The sequence below is a fragment of the Nannobrachium achirus genome (assembly GCF_963921795.1).
Source record: "Nannobrachium achirus genome assembly, chromosome: 1".
NCBI classification, from domain to species: Eukaryota; Metazoa; Chordata; class Actinopteri; order Myctophiformes; family Myctophidae; genus Nannobrachium; species Nannobrachium achirus.
Genome location: NC_137810.1, coordinates 39979287 through 39997832, shown reverse-complemented (window position 1 = coordinate 39997832; position 18546 = coordinate 39979287). Strand labels below are relative to the sequence as shown.

At 39.9% G+C, this 18546-nt stretch overlaps 1 protein-coding gene across 1 annotated transcript; it reads left to right on the top strand.

Annotated features, from left to right (window-relative positions):
- Nucleotides 1–659: 659 nt before the first annotated feature.
- Nucleotides 660–18254, top strand: LOC308282410 (PI-PLC X domain-containing protein 1-like). The gene is made up of 6 exons (XM_080722755.1): nucleotides 660–933; nucleotides 4864–5000; nucleotides 6590–6718; nucleotides 7032–7187; nucleotides 15920–16103; nucleotides 16614–18254. The coding sequence occupies exons 1-6, from the start codon at nucleotides 828–830 to the stop codon at nucleotides 16859–16861; spliced, it is 960 nt and encodes a 319-aa protein (XP_080578881.1). The 5' UTR covers nucleotides 660–827; the 3' UTR covers nucleotides 16862–18254.
- The last annotated feature ends 292 nt before the right edge of the window (nucleotides 18255–18546 follow it).

The window sequence follows — 18546 nt, the reverse complement described above, 5'->3', positions numbered from 1 at the left end:
TGTATACAGTATACCCTGAAGATGGCAGTTGTCTGAGAAAATGTTGGTTTCCTCACTCTGCGTCCTAAAATAAAATATTGGCACTTTGGCTAAAGTCTACCATTTAGCCTTCAAATGTTGTCAATTCAAATTAATAAGAAAATCTGTTTCATGGGTGTTCAACAAGGTGTGATGTATTTTTCTTAAAAAATAAATATATATATATATATATATATATATATATATATATATATATATACCATATATATATGTATAGACCTATATACACACACACACACACACACACACACACACACACACGCGAATATGAATCCAACAATTTTGCGTAGATCATGAACTAATCGGATCCCCAGAAGTTATTTTTTCTTCGCCACTAGGGGGACGACTGGCGAGTAACAGCTTTGAAAACACCTTATTGTTGAATGGAGGGCATTCTCAATAAATAAATAAATAGGCCTACATTATATAATGGAACACAAGTTTATACAATACATGTATTGTGAAAACGTTGAAACCCCCTGCTCTTATTTCATAGGTCACCATGAATATCCAGTTTACGTTTTCTTCTCGGCGTGTAACTTTACGACGGTCCCTTAACAGACCTTCACATAAACAAAGCTATTTCCTGAATGTGAACGAACGGGAGATGGTGAGAGAGACATCAAAGCAACTGGATCACTGTGCTCTGCAGACAGAGGAACAGCCTGCCTTTGTGTTTGAAGGAATAATGTCCCTGTATAAGAAAGACCACAGTTAGCTCATAAAAACCCAGAATATGATCCTAATATCTGAGGAATGCGTGTGAAAGAGGAAGGACAACAACTCCAATGGATCATCACCATCACAGTGACAATAATAATAGTTATGAAGAATGGATGACAGGTTTACCAGAAGAGCTGTGGGACATTCCCATCACAAACCTCTCTATTCCTGGTAGGTTTCACATCAGCCTGCATGAACTCTTATTGCTTTATAAGCTATGATTTTCTGCCTTTTAGTTCTGGGGTAAACTTCGTAATCTGGTCTGACTGATAGTAAAACACTGCTGTCACATGAGTCTGTAAGCAGCTAGTGAAATACAACCCTTTGAATCCATCCAGGGAAACAATTTGACATGCATTCATCAGGACACAGTCCCATATAAATGTTCTTAGATTGGTCTCCCTTAGAGATAAAGCTCCTTTCAAAAGGTTGAAAGGAGCTTTATCTCTGGGAGAGACCAATCTAAACAACATTTATATTGTTGGATTAGTCAGATTTGTGGTCCATTCATTTGGTCCAGAATTCCTTTACTGTCAATATAGCTACTATGCCCAGAGATAACATTGGAAGGGATGAAAATCATGACTCTGGTTGTACGTATTTGCTTGGTACTTGAAGATTATCAATCAGTCATTTAAGCTGGGGGAAGTTGGGGAACCCTGGGTATAAAATGTAGATTGTAGACTAGCCTACTGTACATTAAGGTCACCACCACATAATGACTACTATTTGAACTAATATGTACTTGATTGCATGAATGCTGTATAGCCTATCTTTGACAGACTAATTTATATTCTTTATTTTCCATATTCTGCATATTTCCTTTGGCTCAATTATACATTATCTATCTATAACTTTATTATCTAACATATAATTTAGCGAATGTCTGTCTGTCTGAGTGAGTGAGTGAGTGTCTGTCTGAGTGAGTGTCTGTCACAGCGTTTCTCCTCAGTGGCTGGAGCAATTGATCTGAAATCGCATCACCAATAGCATATGAACACACCTGACATAACTGTGAAGCCCTTTTTTCACTTTCACAAATCGTTTAATTGATATTAATTTATTAGTGAATACATTTTTCCCATTGACTTATAATGGGAATCGCAAAAACTCACATTCAATATTTTTTTTCTCGCAAACCATAGGGGCTACAGTTACAAAACTCTGAGAGGAGATTTATAATGATATCAAGGATTAAATAAAAAATAACTTTGTCAGTTGGCCTCATGGTGGCGCTATAACAGTCCACTTTACGTTTCGGCCTGTAACTCTTGAACCGTAGGTCGGAACATTAAAATTCTTTTTTCCCTGGATTCCTTGGGTCAATACGCATCTCCCGATATAGGCCCCGCCCATTTGCGTCAGGATAGATTTTCCGCCATTTTGAATTTTCTCCAAAACACACTTTTTGCTCCTTTTCCTACATATTTTCTTCAAATGTCACGAAAATGGGTACACATGATCTCTGAACCCATGCAATGAACATAGTCAAGGGATATTTTGATAGTCCATACTGTTCGTTCGTAACGGGCCTCCAAAGTTAGCGGGAGGGGCCCGTTTTGCAAACAATAGCCATAAATCACAAACAAAACGTCGAGTCAACACTGAATTTCTGCCACAGGTTGCGGGTGGCTTACTCAACGAATCCCCAGAAGCATTTCCAATTCGACCCGTAGAGGGCGTCACAAACGCGCAAAACGTAACCGTTTTGTTCCAAAACGCGTTTTTCAGGCGGACCGACCCTCTCAAAAAGAAACACAGACCACTCTGCGGATGGTCTCACGGTCCAAACCGCTGCACACACACACACACACACACACACACACACACACACACACACACACACACACACATAGCCATTAAACGAAACGGGTATTTCTTACATTGATGCTCCTACATATTATCATGCAAGTACCAGTTAAAGTTACTTTCCATCCCTCATATACCGTGTGCACAGTGCACATCCCATAACCCACACACTGCACATCATTTCGGAGCTCATATCTTTGAACGGGTAAGGACTAGTATCTATAACCAAGGGAAGGTGTGATTCTGAATTGTTGTAGGGTGGACTAGATTCCATACATTCTTACAGTAATGTTTTCAATTCATACATTATTTTTCTCCGTATATTCTGTATTCTCTCTTTTCTTATAGGCCTATATCCTACTTCAGCACCATAGGGAAACAGTTCTATCCTATAGTCTCAGTTAATATTCACCACACCGGTGTCTGCTGATGCAGCCTTTGCACACTAATTAGGTTTTTACGGACTGTGTTCCTTATTACAACTGTCACGACCTGGCTTGTAAGGCCATGACAAAGTGGGAGACACTATTGTAAATGTTAGAAGCATATATGCTACTTTGTAACGTTTTATATAAGAAATCAATAAATACATTTTTTTCCTCGTTTCCCTCTATAGCAGCATTTATCAGCCACTGGAAGTAGTGTGGTTTTTTACTGTTTGTTTTTGGTTGTCCCAAAAACACCCCTGTCTGCCAAAACAAACAGTGGAAAAAAAAACAAATACAGCGAGAGGGCAACGTGTTTCTGTAACTACTCCAGTGTCTGGTCTGCTGACGAGTGCTCCTCTCTCTCTTCCCAAACAGCTGTAGTTTCCCAAAAAGGAACTGAAACTGCAAGATAAACAGAAGTGTTGAAAATGAGATACTGGACTTTTCGTCTATTATATTTTGGGCATTTCATTCATGAAAATGTTCAAAATCTTCAAAAAATAAAAAATAAAAAGGCAGATCTACAAGCTCCTACATCTGCTATTTTTAAAAGATTTTGAAAAATATAAGTTTGAGAACCAATGCTATACAGTTAGTATACCAGGGGTTTTCAAACTTTTTTGACCCAGGGCACCCCTGTAAATAACTTTTCCCTCCACGGCACCCCTGAATTACACTGTTATTTTCTTTAGAATCTTACATCATATTACGCTACGTAAAACTAAATATTCACAATTTTCCACATGAGATATGGTATGTCACAGAGAAATATCCATTTCCATCAGAAATGACTGAAAATAACTTTATTCTAGGGGGGAAGGTTCACCAAAAATAGACGATCTACAAGCTCACAACGCGTCACGCGTTGCGTTTTTGGTGAAGCGATTTGGGGTAGATGGAAAAAGAACTCATCAAGTACAGTGCAAATCAGCTCTGTTTTACTAAGCATAGTGAAGTGATATTGATGTAGTGATATTGATGAATTCCAAATATTATGAAAGTATTCTGAGTCACCCGTGGACTGGCATCACAGCACCCTAGGGTGCCGCGGCACCCAATTTGGGAAACCCTGCTGTATACAGTACATGGCCACTGGATGTCTTGTGGGGGAGGGAGAGAGAAAGCACAAAGACACCTCTTCAGCTGAGCTCACTGATGTCACTAATGTTACACAGAGTCTGAGCTCACTGATGTTACTAATGTTACACAGAGTCTGAGCTCACTAATGTCACTAATGTTACACAGAGTGAGCTCACTAATATCAGTAATGTTACACACAGTCTGAGCTCACTAATGTTACACAGAGTGTGCACTTTATGCTCACTTAACACGCTTGACTGTTCCTATACCTAAACTTAGAAGGTACTATGCATGGTGTTGTTTATATAAGGTACTGTGGCAGCTACTGATGATGATGGTGTATAATATAATATGCCAAGCTTAGACCCGCTTCGTACATTCGCTGATGTGCTTTTATTATCCTATTAGTATAAAACTACAGACTCTGCTCTTTCTGCCCTTGTTTTTCTCTTTCTTTTTTCTTTACTTTTATTATTATTACCCATGCATTGTCATCGTCTGAATTCCTTCAGACAAGGAACAAAAACTACGTTTTACTCTTATGTACCTGTGTGTGCACAAGATGTAGCAATAAAGTACAACCTTGAACATAGCCTTTATATTGTCTCTGTCAGGTGGAAACCTCATATGTCCAAAAGTTAGTTTGACACTGTGGTATAATGAAGTAGGGGCATTAACTTACTTATGGAGATGAGAGGTTTCTGTCCGACAGCGAGGATTTACTCTGAGTCTGAGTCTGTACAATGTAACATATTAAACTGGTTGCTTTGAATCTTCATGTTAGGAAGCCATGATGCCATGAGCTACTGTCTGGACATCCACTCTCCTCTGGTCAGGTCTGAGTCAGTGCTTCTGAGGATCCTGGATAAACTGTGCCACTGCCTGACCAGACCCTTCATATTCAAATGGTCTAAGACACAGGTATGTGCTGTACTGTAACTGTACTGTACTGTATGGCACAAAGGTACAGTACAGGGATGTACGTACCTCAGTTTACACAATATATACTATCTAGAGCAGTGGTTCCCTAACCTTTTAGCTCAACACACAAAAGAGAAATGAGAGTTTGCTCGGGACCCAAAATAGCAGAACTACAAACTCACAACGGCTCTCTTTTATAGTTTCTTTTTCATCAGTACCCTTTGCCCTGATTTCTGAATCCATAGTGCCCCCTTTACCCGACCACACAGAAAACTGCAAGAGATTCATAGTCATTTATGGGTCATCAATCATTCATTCATGCATGAATTAATGATGAATGAATGCTTTTTAAATATATTGTTGCTGTCAGGCAGAAAACTTGCATCTCCATATTTGTCCATGTTATTTTGTAAATTAAAGCCCAACATCATTATACAAGTGTTGCACAACAGTAGGGAAAATAGCAGATCTGTAAGCTGCTAAAAGAAAACGAAAATAGTCAAAAATCTCAAATATCCATGTATATAAACACAGCATTAAAAAAAAACATTCTTTTTGTGCAAGCTCCATCATCCATAGTTTTCAGGAAGAATGGGGGAGGGGCGAAGAGCAAGGAGGAAACATAAGAAAGAAAGAAAGAGGTCAAAGAGAGAAATCGTAGAATATTGTTGTTGCTGTCAGGCAGAAACCTTGTATCTCCAAACTTAAGCTTTTGCATTTTTTTTTTCCCTATTTTATATATTGACACCCCACTTTAGCCGATCTACAAGCTCACAATGTGTTGAGTCGCGACGCATTGGGAGCTTGTGGATCGGCCATTTTTGCTATATTTGTAACATTTTGCAAATGTAAGGTAGTAGTAACAGTTTTGGTCACACAAGGTTCCCTCCCGACAATGACGATACAGTATATATAGCCTACTTTTATACACAAATCATTAAAACGTTGCAGGTTATGTATAGTACATGAGTTTATACTCTGTCTGCACACAGTGGTTTGGGAGCCACAGATTGCAGCTTGCTAGAAGTCAACTGAAGTCAACCTATTTTTTTTAACCCTAGCAGGACGTTAAATGAACTCAGCTGGTGCCACAGGTCTAACTAGTGTATAATTAAATGACAAGCACAGCAGATGACTGCAGTTAAAGCAGTCGTCTTAACTGTAACTTTCCCCTTCTACCCCTTCATTTGAACCCAGCTATTAGTCTCCTGTGTGCTGAGTACTGATACATGTTTAACAATGAGCTACAGTAATACCCCTGGCCTGCTTGCTCAGAGGAGGAATAGAATTTTGACCTTCAAGTCAAGTCAAAATGTGTGTCTAACCAGAAACAGGATTGTGTCAAAGGACATGTCCAACCTAGACACAGACACTCGCAAACCCTGGGTTGGGACCATTAGAAATGACAACATTTTAATTCCATTAATTTAAAAAATATATAATTAAGTAGTGAAAAGAGGCGAACTCCATTAAACACCATTAAACCTTATATTACTGATAAGCTATAAGTCAGATATTTGGAGATGAAAATGTACTTATTTTCTTCCTACTTTGTTCTGATGGGTTATAAATGTTTCTCCTCCATTCAGGATAACAGCGTTGTGGAGCAGCTCTCAATGGGAATCCGCTACTTCGACTTTCGTATCGCACAGAAACCGCATGATTCAACCCACTACCTGTACTTTGCACATGCCTTATACACATATCTGACAGTTCTGGTGAGTATACAGGCTTAGATATTTTAATATCTAATATCTAATTTAACCTTTTCCATGGTAGGGCTGCAAGTTGCAACCATCAATTATTTGTATTAGTGATTAGTGATTGTTTTATCGATTACTTTGGGAGTTTGTACATTGGCTATTAAATAAGCTATAAAATAAATACGAAAAATATAAATGTATTAAAATCAATTCTAATAGATTAAATTGATTAGTTCAATTAACTGTTGCAAGACTTGCAACTCAGGTTGTGTTTATGCCTGCAAGTGTCCAAATAAACATGTTAATGTAAATCATTGTGTCTTTGTAGGAAACCCTGACATCAGTGGTGTCATGGCTGGACTCTCACCCAAAGGAGATTGTTATTCTGGCCTGCAGCCATTTTGAGGGACTGAGCGAACAGCTCCACGAATCCTTCATTTGGGCCCTGAAGAAACTCTTTGGCTCCAAACTCTGTCCACGTAAAGTGAGTTTCATCCTCATCAAAGTATAATTTCTAACCTTTATGTCCCCTCCTTTCAGATTAGATATGCACCGATTAAAGGTGCAGTATGTGCAGTATAATTGTTTTTATAAGTGCTAAATAGCTTCATATTCTGATACAAGTAATAATTGCTATAGAGTAGGGGTCTTCAAATAATTTCAGGCCAAGGATCCATGGCTGAGAGAGAGAGATGAAGCAGGGACCCCCCACTATATATTGGATTCATGTTAAATGTGTTTTCATTATACAACTTAAACACTCAATACTTTGTAAACTTAACCTTTGGCTTGGTGTCTGCGACGCATTGTGAGCTTGTAGATCTGCTATTTTCAGCTAATGTTCCCCACAGAATAAGGATGGATGGTTCAAGTGTTTAATGTAAAGATTTAAAAAGAAAATATAGCTGCAAGCAGCGATAAAGTGGCCAAGGTAGAAAAAGTAGGAAAGCAAAAAAGCATCAAGGGAAAGCAAAGAAGAAATCAAAGAAAAACTAGAAGCAGTGTTCTTCCGAACAGGTCTCCAGCAGGTCAGGTGTTTTTTTTTTTGGCCTAGTGGTGACTATAATAGGCCAAAGTCAAAAGGGTACCACGTGTTCTTTGGCCTTTCACGGCAATCGGACGCTGCATGCGGGATTTGAGGCATTTTGTTCCAAAAATGGGTTTTGCTAAAATTGACCCGCTGGTGGCGCTATAACAGGCCAATGTGAGAAGGGTGGCATCTGTTCCTTGGCCTAGTGGGAATGTGCGTGCAGAATCTCACACAAATAGCAGGCTGCGTTTGAGACATTTTGTTCAAAAAGGAGCAATCCTGCAAACCTTGGAATTCAATGTTAGCCAATTAGATAGAATATGATATTGGACAAATCCGTCATGATTACATCACTGTAGAGATACTGTGTGCCCATTTGTGTGATTATCGGATAAAATCTGAAGGAGTAATATTGAAGAATGCGTTTTCGGCCTTCTGGTGGCGCCATAAATGACAGAGACTCTTCCGATTTTACACTAATCGGCATAGTTATTGGTAAAAGCACAAATTGACCTCTACACAACATGTATGCAAAAGACTATATGCAACAGACATAAAATAGTTCCAAAGAACTCCTCAAGGTTTTAACTCAATATCTTTATTTTCCAACTTTTTCATTAGTTGTCTTTGTTGAAGAGTTGGTCATCAGGTTGTAAACCTTCAAAACAGAGGGTTAACAACCTAGCCATTTTCAGGCATGTCTTTTAAATCACAATGTTTTCAAATAATTCAAGTAGTAAACGTCTTCAAATAAAGTTTTTAAACATTAAAGGGATATTCCACTTTCAAAAAACTTTTTGTCATTGTATGGTCTAATCAGGCTTGTGTGAACACCCTGAACAGTTTTTAATTTTCTTCATTCAGTATTTAGATATTTGATGAAAATATTTTCTGGCCCGACACGCCCAGTCCCTCTCCCCACACACACTCATTGTAACTTCAAACTCCATTTTAACCATGATAGATTCATTAAAAACACCCATTATTTTTTCTGGTGACTCATAATACCCTCCTAATACGTGAGCAGGCCGTGTTTTTTCCATAACAGTTTTCATTATTTTTTTATATATTGTTATTGTATTTAGTTTTTTCCATTTTCCCAAAGAATTATTAAAAATACATGAAAAACGTTATGGAAAAAACACGGCCTGCTCACGTATTAGGAGGGTATTATGAGTCACCAGAAAAAATAATGGGTGTTTTTAAATAATCTATCATGGTTTAAATGGAGTTTGAAGTTACAATGAGTGTGTGTGGGGAGAGGGCCTGGGCGTGTTGGGCCAGAAAACATTTACATCAAATATCTAAATACTGAATGAAGAAAATTAAAAACTGTTCAGGGTGTTCATACAAGCCTGATTAGACCATACAATGACAAAAAGTTTTTTGAAAGTGGAATATCCCTTTAAGTATTGTGAAGTCTGAACCCAAACCAGCACACGGAAACAGTTCTCAAGGTGAAAACGCAATAAGCGTTGTTTTATTCAATGGGGCGTTCCCCTAAAACATGAAATAAAGTTCTTCCCAAAACCGGGGCTTTTAACTCAAAATATGCTTCTTTCCAGAACTTAACAAACAGGGGTTACATTCGAAACATATGTTTCACAGTATGCCGTTGCTTCCATTAACACATGCCATTTCTCTTCCAAGACTCAGATGCAGCTCCTAATTTGCCTACAATGGGAACAGATAGAACCACCATTAGCAATGTGGCAAAATACAGAGCAAATGTGCGACAGAGGAGAACATAGTGGAGTTTTGCTTACTGCTCGATGGAAGAGTCCCTTCGAGAGCCAGCTACACAGTGAAGCAGAGCTCGGTGGTTAAGAGCAAAAACATTTGGATTGCCTGACTCGGAGAAGCTGTGTTGCGGCCAGGTGCTGACAAATCAAACTGATTGCAACAAGCAGCCATCTTAGCTGCTGCATTCTGGGAAATGTAGTTTTTCTGAAAACCAAACTAAGCCATCAGTTAGATTCAGTTCACATGCACGCACGCACGCACGCACGCACGCACGCACGCACACACACACACACACACACACACACCTGTGCCTAACCATTCTGCATTAGAAGTGGGATTTATGGCTCTTTGAAGTGAGACAGTACCATCGATCTGGCTAACTAAAAAGAGCCGTTCAAAAGACTGGCTCATTTGGCTCCTTGTATATTTATATATTTTTAAAAAGAATTTGTTTAAACATGAATCCACAAGGTGGCACCACATTCCTCTGCTGACAGTTGAGATCACAATTTAGTATTTACCCTTTTCATAAAATGTGTGTGTAAATTAAGCTACCTTGACTTTTGTTATTCATAATACACCAAAAAAAACAAGCAGGCAACAATGAACTCGCTCCTCCACTTGCTCTCTCTCTCTCACTCACTCACTGTACTCAGTCAGTACTCAGTGGAGTAGCAAGGAGATGTTGAATTGGGGGGAGGGGGTCTCCCCCCCAAATGAACGGCTCTCTACTGCGCGAACCGGATCCCAACGTTCACTTCAAAGAGCCGTTCAAAAGATTTGATTCGTTCGCGAACGTCCCAGCTCTATTCTGCATCTAGCCTAAGGCCCAGATCATGGGAAAACCCTACTCACGTCAGGGTGGGGGGTCCCCAGTTCAAATATGATTCTTTTTGGTTTCAGTGATATTTGGACTTACCCTCTACAGTAGTTCATCATGAAAATTTTACTTTGCATGTATGTTTTAGAGGCAGAAGAATAATTTGCATAAAACTTGCAATGTTGATTGAATTATTAAAAAAGCATGTTTCAATTTTTTAAAAATCCGATCTGACAGATCTTTAGATATTGGTCCAAAGTTCATGTAAAAAAAGTTCCGTGCACGTGACGCGAAAGTTCCGGAATAAAAGCGGGTTTAAGTGTTTTACGAACTGCTCCAAAAGGCGGAAAATCTAAGGGCGGAGCTTACTTAACAAAGACACAGATGTCTTCAGCTTGAGTCAAGGCACGCGTGTAAGCAAGTTGCATGTCTTCAAACGAAACGAGGCATGACTTATGCCCCTTTAAAGTTTGAGTTTTCAAACGCTTCGTATAGCGCCCCCCTTTGGCCAATTCGAGTAAGATTGCTTTCAGTGATATTTGGACTAACCCTCGACATATTTGCCAAATGCCATGAACGTGTCACTTTGCATGTATGATTTAGAGGCAGAAGAATAATTTGCATAAAACTGCAACATTGAGTGAATTATTAAAAAATAATGTTTCGCTTTAAAGAAAATCCGGCTAACTTTTCAGACCGTATTGGTCCACAGTTCATGTAAAAAAAGTTTTGCGCACGTTACGCGAAAATCCCAGGAGGAGATACATTTTTACTGTTTTTCATATAATTCAAAATTGTGGGAGAAGTAAAGGTCAGAGGTCAAAAGTCAGAGTGTAAAAGTTGTTCGGCATGAGGAGACGCATAAGTGTATACAGGTTTCATGGCTGGACCTGAAACAGAGCATGAGCTTTACCTGTTCAAAGTTGGCATTTTTCAAAGGCTTCCTACAGCGCCACCCTTTGGCCGATTGTTGCGAGCTTCGCGTTTTAGCCGTTTGGCATAGTCCTCTGCCATACTGCCGAGTTTCGTAAAAAGCGACTGCACGGTCTAGCCGCTAGAGAAAAAGTGGCGGAAGAAAAACATGATGAAGTCCAATATCAATGAGTGGCCATTTGCCACTTCGTGGCCTTGGCCACTAATAATCCACATGGCAGCAGAACTATTCCAGAACCAAAACAATAAGAATCCTCATTATAGCAGATATAATAATAATAATGTAATATTATAATAATAATAATATAGCTGCAAGCAGCGATAAAGTGGCCAAGGCAAAAGCATCAAGGGAAAGCAAAGAAGACATCAAAGAGAAACTAGAAGCAGTGTTCTTCCGAACAGGTCAGGTGTTTTTTTTGGCCCACTGGTGACTCTATAACAGGCCAATGTGAGAAGGGTGGCATCTGTTCCTTGGCCTAGTGGGAATGTGTGTGCAAAATCTCACACACATAGCAGGCTGCGTTTGAGACAATTTGTTCAAAAAGGAGCAATCCTGCAAACCTTGGAATTCAATTTTAGCCAATTAGATAGAATATGATATCGGACAAATCCGTCATGATCACATCACTGTAGAGATACTGTGTACTGATTTGTGTGATTTTCTGTCTATAGCTGCAGAGCGAGATGAACAAATCTCAGTGAGAGTTGCAAGGGCCCCATAGCCTAGTGCAGTGTTTGTTATTTTTGCCTTTTTCTTGAGTTTTGCCTTTTGTTCCCGTTCCCGAGTTCTTCATTTTTAGATTTTTGGCAAAGTTTATTTTTGCCATTTTTGAATTTTGGGTTTCACTGTACAACTGCATGGTGGGGGCTGGATAAATAAAAATCTTAACGAGACACAAATTGCTTATTATAAGCAGACATGGCAACCCAGAACCCAACTACTGACACTTTAATGCAAGGACAACAGGAAATCAAATGATGTTTTTCAGGACAGCTTTTTCAGCCCCCGCCTTTTTCAGGATATGAACAGGATAACAGGGGCGGTGCCAGGAATAACATGAATATATAGAGATAAATAGTAATACTGAATAAAAGTACGAAGGTATTGGCATCAACTTGAATTTTTTTGAAAATAGCAGATCTACAAGCTCACAATGCAATGCAACGCATGAGCATTTACTGGAGTAGCCTAGAAGTAAGACTATACAAGTGAAGTATAAAATACCTCAAAATTATACTAAGGATAGTATTTGAGTAAATGTACTCAGTTACTTTTACACCCCTGGCATTGTAGACCCAGATGCTTGTGAAACATGATAAAGAAATAGTCATGCAATAGTATGAATTTCAGTTTATTTACACAAAGGATTTGCAATTGCAAAATATTTGGCAGCATTATTTTCTGTAAGTGGCTAGCAGAGTCAGACTTAACTAAACTTAAATTGTTTTTATTGAAAAACGTTGAGGGGAAGGCGGCTGGGGGTCAAAACTTGGAACTTTAGACGCTCACATGGGGCTGCCGTCCTGTGGGCAGAGCAGACTATGGATTCCAATTGGGGGGTGTTGGAACCCAGCCAGCCTAGGTGGGGGAGGGAGAGAGAAATGAGGTGAGCTTCAGAATAATTACAGTTGAGCCACAAGTTAGAGAAGAGGTGTTCAATCTGCCCGTTCCACACAATTCAGAATAATGAACCCACTTACACTGCCGTTCTTTGGCTTCAATGAAGCAATCTGGGAGCTGGTACTGATTGTCAGCTGATTGTCAGATGGGCTTCAGGTGTGAGGCTGAGCTTCCCCTGCATGGTTTGAAACAATAAACGAATAAATGAATGCACTCAAACATCATTACTTTATAAAGAAACTCAAAGTCATTACTTCAAAATCAAATCAAACTAGGAATGAGTGTCACTGTGGCTGCTTTTTCCTACCCATAACCATAGGTCAGACAGGATTGTGTCAGTCTTTCTGCAGGCTCGCCATCTTTCAGATTCAGTTCTAGGCAATAAACCTGGCCTGGATCAAAGAAAAAGGCCAAATGAATAGAAAAACAACAAATTCAAATAATCCGCTGCACTACAGGCTTGAAACAAAATAATTCCATTAATCTCCCCAACTAGGCATTGGCATTAAACTCAAAATACATCAATTCAATAATCAACGTTGCAGCTAACATACAAGCATTACATTCCAAAAGAAATCGTTTAACATTTAGATACCAAAACCAAAAACAACATAACATTTCAGAGCACATGGTCAGCTTACCAAGTGACACATTGTTCCTCCATCATACACAGCCAGTGTATCGAGTGGATCAGGTAGGTATGTTCAGGTGAGGTAAATCTAAAAGACAAATTATAGTATGGGTAAGTATAATGAATGAAACTGTTAGAAATTGGAATAGTTGTTGGAATAATGAACAGTGTACAGACCTGCAGCTGCTGCATAATGTAGCAGTGAGTAGCAGCAACCACCAGCACCATGCGGCTTCAAACAATCTGAGAGGGGGGGAGTGGCCTCAACTCAACCACTATTTATACCCTTGCTTAAGAAGGTTGCCATGTTTGGTCGGGTTGCCATGTTCAGTTGCAGTACCAGGGTTTTCACGGCAAAATGTTGTAAAATGTATTTTAAATGCATGAGGTAAGGCTTGAACAGGGGACTTCTGGAATGATAGACAAAGGCCTTACCATGTGAGCTATGCACAGCTCTGCACAGTGAGAAAATATTACTTTAAATGTTTGTTTTAGAAGCAGAAGAATAATTTGCATAAAACTTGCAATGTTGATAGAATTATTAAAAAAGCATGTTTCAATTTTAAAAAAATCCGATCTGACAGATCTTTAGATATTGGTCCAAAGTTCATGTAAAAAAAGTTCTGTGCACGTGACGCGAAAGTTCCGGAATAAAAGATGGTTTAAGTGTTTTACGAACTGCTCCAAAAGGCGGAAAATCGAAGGGCGGAGCTTACTTAACAAAGACACAGATGTCTTCAGCTTGAGTCAAGGCACGCGTGTAAGCAAGTTGCATGTCTTCAAACAAAACGAGGCATGACTTATGCCCCTTTAAAGTTTGAGTTTTCAAACGCTTCGTATAGCGCCCCCCTTTGGCCAATTGGAGTAAGATTGCTTTCAGTGATATTTGGACTAACCCTCGACATATTTGCCAAATGCCATGAACGTGTCACTTTGCATGTATGATTTAGAGGCAGAAGAATAATTTGCATAAAACTGCAACATTGAGTGAATTATTAAAAAATAATGTTTCGCTTTAAAGAAAATCCGGCCGCTGTGCGATGACCGTGTTGGTCCAAAGTTCATGTAAAAAAAGTTTTGCGCACGTTACGCGAAAATCCCAGGAGGAGATAGATTTTGACTGTTTTTCATATAATTCAAAATGGTGGGAGAGGTAAAGGTCAGAGGTCAAAAGTCAGAGCGTAAATGTTGTTCGGCATGAGGAGACGCATACGTGTATACAGGTTTCATTGCTGTACCTGAAACAGGGCATGAGCTACACCAGTTCAAAGTTTGCACTTTCGAAGGCTTCCTACAGCGCCACCCTTTGGCCGATTGTTGCGAGCTTCGCGTTTTAGCCGTTTGGCATAGTCCTCTGCCATACTGCCATGAACGTGTCACTTTGCATGTATGATTTAGAGGCAGAAGAATAATTTGCATGAAACTGCATTATACGGTTAATTATTAAAAAATAATGTTTCGCTTTAAAGAAAATCCGGCTAACTTTTCAGACCGTATTGGTCCAAAGTTCATGTAAAAAAAGTTTCGCGCACGTTACGCGAAAATCCCAGGAGGAGATACATTTTTACTGTTTTTCATAGAATTCAAAATTGTGGGAGAGGTAAAGGTCAGAGGTCAAAAGTCAGAGCGTAAAAGTTGTTCGGCATGAGGAGACGCATAAGTGTATACAGGTTTCATTGCTGTACCTGAAACAGGGCAAGAGCTACACCAGTTCAAAGTTTGCACTTTCGAAGGCTTCCTACAGCGCCACCCTTTGGCCGATTGTTGCGAGCTTCGCGTTTTAGCCGTTTGGCATAGTCCTCTGCCATACTGCCGAGTTTCGTAAAAAGCGACTGCACGGTCTAGCCGCTAGAGCAAAAGTGGCGGAATAATAATAATAATAATAATAATAGTGATGAAGTCCAATAACAATGAGTGGCCAAGGCATTGCCACTTCGTGGCCTTGGCCACTAATAAGGTCCCTATCACACACGGATTTGGTGGGCCCCTGCAGTATCTCTCAGGACCCCCTGTTGAAGACCCCTGCTATAGAGTGTTCAGAAAAATGGATTTATCTAGGATTCTACTCCCAGTGTTGATTTTTTCAACGGACCAAAACTAAAGAATGGATCATTGCGGTTACAATTTCTCTTTTACGGGTGAAAGAGGAGATGACCGTTGGATGTTACAAACAGCGTGTGTTTGTAACGTTGTGACTTCTGGGGGTCTTCAAAATAAGACAAAATCAACGAAAGACGCTGGCAGAGGCGGATTAATTAATTCATTAATACCTGGCAGAGAATGTGTTAAACACAAATCTTCTCTTCTGGGGTCTCTGGCACAAAATATTTTCAGACGGCGGCCCCTAACACATCAATTTGGGGAGGATGTTCTTGACATGAAAATGTTTTGAGGAAGCTGGCCTCACAGATTGTCCCTCTCTCTCCTCCCTCCTTCAGGAAGCAGCGGTGACGTTGAGGACACTGTGGTCATGTGGTCATCAGGTGCTACTGTCCTATGACCACCAGGCGGCGCTCAGACACCAGGAGCTGTGGCCGGCCATCCCTTACTGGTGGGCAGACGAACCTACAGCCCACGGTGTCATCACTTACCTGGAGCGCAAGAAACACCTGGGACGACCAGGTACAGTAAAACACCTCACTGGAAAAAATCATAATTATACTTTGCTGCCAGGCAGGAACCATGTATCTTCATATTTAAACTTTTTGTGTTTTTTGGTAAATTAACGCCCTACTTACAGTACTGATACTACAGCGTCACAAGTAGCAGATCCGCAGAAGCTCAAAATGTGGCACAAAGCGATGCAATTTTGAGCTTGTAGATCTGCCACTTTTGCTATTTTTGAATTTGGATCCAGAAAGGTAACAGTTTTGAACAGCAGATAGACATTATTGATGATTATTTACAAAAAAACTAAAATCTCATTGTGTAAATATTTGGTGAAAGCACCCACAATCGCTGTAATATCAATATCAAGATATTAGGTCAAAAGTATCATGATATTTGATATTCAGTTGCTCACAACGTGTATCTGAGTTGTTCCATTGTGAGAGATTGGCTATTTTCACCCAACATAAGGATGGCAGGTTGAAACTCTTGCTTTATTGTGTTCTAATCCGTTATTTTGTCCAGAGGGGTTTTTCGTCTCCGGCCTAAACCTGACAGCCGAGGTACTTTACATCGCCGCCCACCCGAAGCAGTCGCTGAGCTCTCTAACACAGAAGAACTGGTCGTGCCTGAGAGAGTGGCTGCAGCAGCAGACGCCTGGACCACACCCCCACTGTCTCAACATCATCGCCGGAGACTTTGTGGGACCCGTCCCGTTCTGTCCTCTGGTCATTGCACTCAACAACAAACTGCTGAGGGAAAAGACTATTTAGATGTACAAGCACTTTATCGGATGCAATTATGCCAATTCTCTGGCTGTCGTTAAATAATGACATCTATAACGGCTGCTATGTTCCTCCTGAAGACTGTATTTCTGTCGACAGAAATGCATCGTCTGCTTTCTTAGCATTCTCTCTCCACACAATTCCTGCTTGTAATGCGCGGAATAGCTGATTCTTGTCATCTGCCAGTTCGCTGTTCTTTCATCTCTTTCTCTTTTGATGCGTGTGTGACGCTGTAGTATTATCAGGTGGGGAGTTAATTAATGAAAAAAACACAAAAGGTCAAAATATGGAGATAATCATCGATTTTCATTGATATTTTCTTATTATAAAATAATGTATCTGCCCTGGAGCCTAAAAGGCAAACGGAAATAACAAATTAATCGTCAACTTGTATTTTGTAATCATGACAGCCCCAATCTTGAGGAAAACATTTATTGAAGCAGACATCAAGTCTTCTTTCTATGTCTAACTTTCATCTTTGCGTTTGGGCTGATACATACTCCACTTTTAGAGCCGAGTTTACATCGGTTCAGCTCTGTCCAAACTACAATATGATGTCATTCAGAGGTTCAGGGGGGCCGGGGGCGGGTAACGTAAAGTCGGCTGTTCGGTGCTGCCGAGACGTTGTCACGAGAGTTGTGACAGCCCGAACTGAAACGATTTAAAATCAGCTCTAAAAGTGGAGTATGCATCTGCCTTTTGTCGTGGTCCCACCGTCACTACTGTACTACAGCTTCACAACTGAACAGAGCAGTTCGACTACGCACTTTACGCTGGAATAATTTAGAATGATTTAACCGAGATGTGTTTCTACTGACTTGGTGTGATCGCACCCTAATGCTAATGCCCACCTGCCGAAAATAGCCGATCAAGCTTGTAGATCTGCTCTTTTCAGTGCGAGACATTGTGTGTGGCCAAGTATAAATCAGGCGTAACAGTGCCAACATTCCATGAACTGTAAAGCAGGGCCACTGAACAAAATGCTATGGAAATATTGTTTCTGCCCCGACGATACAATGTTTACATTCAGCACATCCCTATTTACATATAAGACCAATGTTGTTACAGCCCTGTAACATTTTGTGTTCCATGATTACAGCTAAAATGATAATCTAGATGATTAGTTATGTGTAGCTATTGTAAATGAGGCTGTCTGTCACGGTCCACCATGGAGTTCTGAAAATGCCAAAACAAACATCCAAGTGGTTGCACGTGCACCTGTAGATTGCACTTACTCACCTACTTTTGCCAAATGTTCAATTTTTGCCAAAAAGCTATGACAAGCATGGGTACATGGGGTTCATGTGGTTAATATTATAACCATGATTATTAATCACAAGTTGTGGTGGTGATGATGATAGAATAAAGATGTTTTGTATTATTTTCTTGGCTGCATCAGACTCACAGAGGAGACGACTTCCACAATATTCTGCTCAAACTCTCTGTTATGGTGAAAAACACTGTTTGAATTCATTGTCAAGTTTCAAACATGCATAAATTGTGAAACATGAAATCACAATTCATGATTACTTTGGATTATTCTTACTCCACAATGGAGTAAGAATTATTCCACTATTCATGGCATCATGAGACTAAATTCCATCCAATGCATTACAGTATGTACTATAGCATAATGCAGTTATGGTCAAAGATTGTTCCAGTGCATAGTTACA